General features: G+C 44.2%; 1 protein-coding gene across 1 annotated transcript in view; it reads left to right on the top strand.

Annotated features, from left to right (window-relative positions):
* esyt2b (extended synaptotagmin-like protein 2b) overlaps positions 1 to 2,500 on the top strand; it is a gene marked incomplete at its 3' end in the record, with an annotated part of 45,637 nt that overhangs the window by 16,024 nt on the left and 27,113 nt on the right. Inside the window, exon 5 of the mRNA XM_079661855.1 lies at positions 1,409 to 1,485. Within this exon, the coding sequence (XP_079517981.1) occupies positions 1,409 to 1,485 (77 nt within the window). The remainder of the gene's footprint in view (positions 1 to 1,408; positions 1,486 to 2,500) is intronic.

Here is a 2,500-nt window from a genome sequence, read left to right on the forward strand (position 1 = left end):
CACTCCACCGGCTGCCCGTTCGTTCCAGGATTCAGTTTAAAACTCTTTTATTTACTTTTAAAGCCCTCAATGGCCTCGCCCTACCTCTCTGAGCTGTTACACAGCCACACCCCCACTCGCACCCTCAGGTCAGCTGATCAGCTGCTCCTGAGGGTGAAGTCAAAGCGCAGAGGGGACCAGGCTTTCTCTGCTGCCGCCCCTGACCTGTGGAACGAGCTGCCCTCGCTCATCAGACTCCCACGCTGTCTGTTTCTAGATCCCGTCTTAAACCCACCTCTTCTCCCCAGCATTCGGAGCCAAGTAGATTGTTGCTTTTATTTGCTTTCAGTGGTCTATTGTTTGTACCATATGGTTATTTTTATTTTGTAATTGTTACGTTTATTCTGGTTTGTTTTGTGCTTCATATCTGTGTGAGCTGTGTGATTTTATATTTGATGTATCTCTCTGTACTTTGGTCTGGAGGTTTTAAAGTGCTTTAGAAATAAAGTTGGATTGGATCTTAGCAAGATCCCCCTGGGAGACAAAGTTTAGTTTAGTTCATTTGTTCATAGTGTCGTAGACTCTCTATTGATCAACTGTTACACAAACAGTAAATAAAGCATTAGCTTTAGCCAACATTGCTCATTTTCAGCTGTTGTCCTCAGCCAGATGATAACAGACACCTTTTGAAATACATCAACAGCATTAGTTATAAAGAAAGGATGTAGGGAGGCTGTGGCTCAGTGGATAGTATGCTGGACTTGGAATCAGGGTGTAGCAAGTTCGAGTCCCACTGCAGTCAGCATGTCGTTGTGGCCCTGAGACACTTCACCCTAATTGCTCCTGTGGGGATTGTCCACAGTACTGAATGTATGTTAGTCGCTTTGGATAAAAGCGTCTAACAAATGACATGTGATGTAAAAGTAGATACAGGCGAAAGGATAAAAGAGAACAATCAAATGCAAACAACACACGTTACTATATACACGTCACATATAGCACATGCTGGTCGGTGATGTCTTAAAAAATCATGATTTAAATAAAGCTTTGACCCTTTCAGAATACAATTTAGTTTTATTTATAGTGTCGTGGACAGTCCCCATTGATCAACTGTCACAAAAAACAGTAATTGGAGCAGCTTTAGCCAACATTGCTCATTTCCAGCTGTTGGCCAGATGATGATAATACCTTTTTAAAATCCCTATACATCAACAGCAGTGAGCTAATGCTAATGCTAACGTCCCTGCATGTCTCTGAGAGCGAGCACATGTTTATTTCAGCAGCTACAGCAGGTGTCGAGTGAACATATACATGCCGTCACATGTGTTTCATAAATAGTTTCCATGTGGGGGTCAGCAGGGGGTCGACCTTGAGGGGGTGTTGTTGATAGACTGATGAGGTCATAATGCTTCCTCTGTTTGTGCCGCAGCCGCTCAGGGTCAACGGGGTCAAGGTTTACACGGAGAACGTGGACCAGAGACAGATCATCATGGACCTGCAGATCAGGTGAGACCACAGGAAACCATTATGTTCTAGCTTTAACTGATTGTGGTATAACATTGAATATGATTATAGAGTGGTACAGGAATGAGTTAAACCTGGCAGTGACTCAGCGTTATGAGTCCTAAAACCCAGAAATAAGCCAGCCGCCTTTAGCTTAGCGGTGGTGACTTGAAGTCATGTGACCGTGCTGTAGTTCCTTTATAGCCCAACATTAGCCTCCTTTAGCTTAGCGGTGGTGACGTGAAGTCATGTGACCGTGCTGTAGTTCCTTTATAGCCCAACATTAGCCTCCTTTAGCTTAGCGGTGGTGACGTGAAGTCATGTGACCTTGCTTTAGTTCCTTTATAGCCCAACATTAGCCTCCTTTAGCTTAGCGGTGGTGATGTGAAGTCATGTGACCGTGCTGTAGTTCCTTTATAGCCCAACATTAGCCACCTTTAGCTTAGCGGTGGTGATGTGAAGTCATGTGACCGTGCTGTAGTTCCTTTATAGCCCAACATTAGCCACCTTTAGCTTAGCGGTGGTGATGTGAAGTCATGTGACCTTGCTGTGGGGACAGGTAGGGTTAGAATGTTGACTCATTCCTGAGTTTTAGGACTCATTCCTGCACGACTCTATCCCGTATGCTTTCCATTACGATTGTGATTTAAAAAAGTGTTTTAATACGTGTAATATCAGAATGTATTATTTTGTTTATCTGGGAGAAATAAAAATGTCAGACTCAGGAGAGCAGTGTGTTCGCGGTGCTGCCACTCAAACCCAAATTGTTTTAGAAGAGGTCGATCTGAATTCATGTCACACAACACAATCTTCCCCTCAGCAGTGAAGTTTGTTCCCTCGCTGAGCAGCGGGAGATATGCTGCCTGTCGCCTGCAGCTCTTGAGCACTTTGTTCCATTACTCCCTGAAATGTTAACTACCAACCACTTCTCAGGTGTCCTTATGTGGAGCTGCAGCAGGAGGAAATGTTTACTATGCATTAGTGGTATAACTCCAGCTCTGTGACAGGAGCATAAACA

Source organism: Notothenia rossii (genome assembly GCF_949606895.1).
Source record: "Notothenia rossii genome assembly, chromosome: 12".
Lineage (NCBI taxonomy): Eukaryota > Metazoa > Chordata > Actinopteri > Perciformes > Nototheniidae > Notothenia > Notothenia rossii.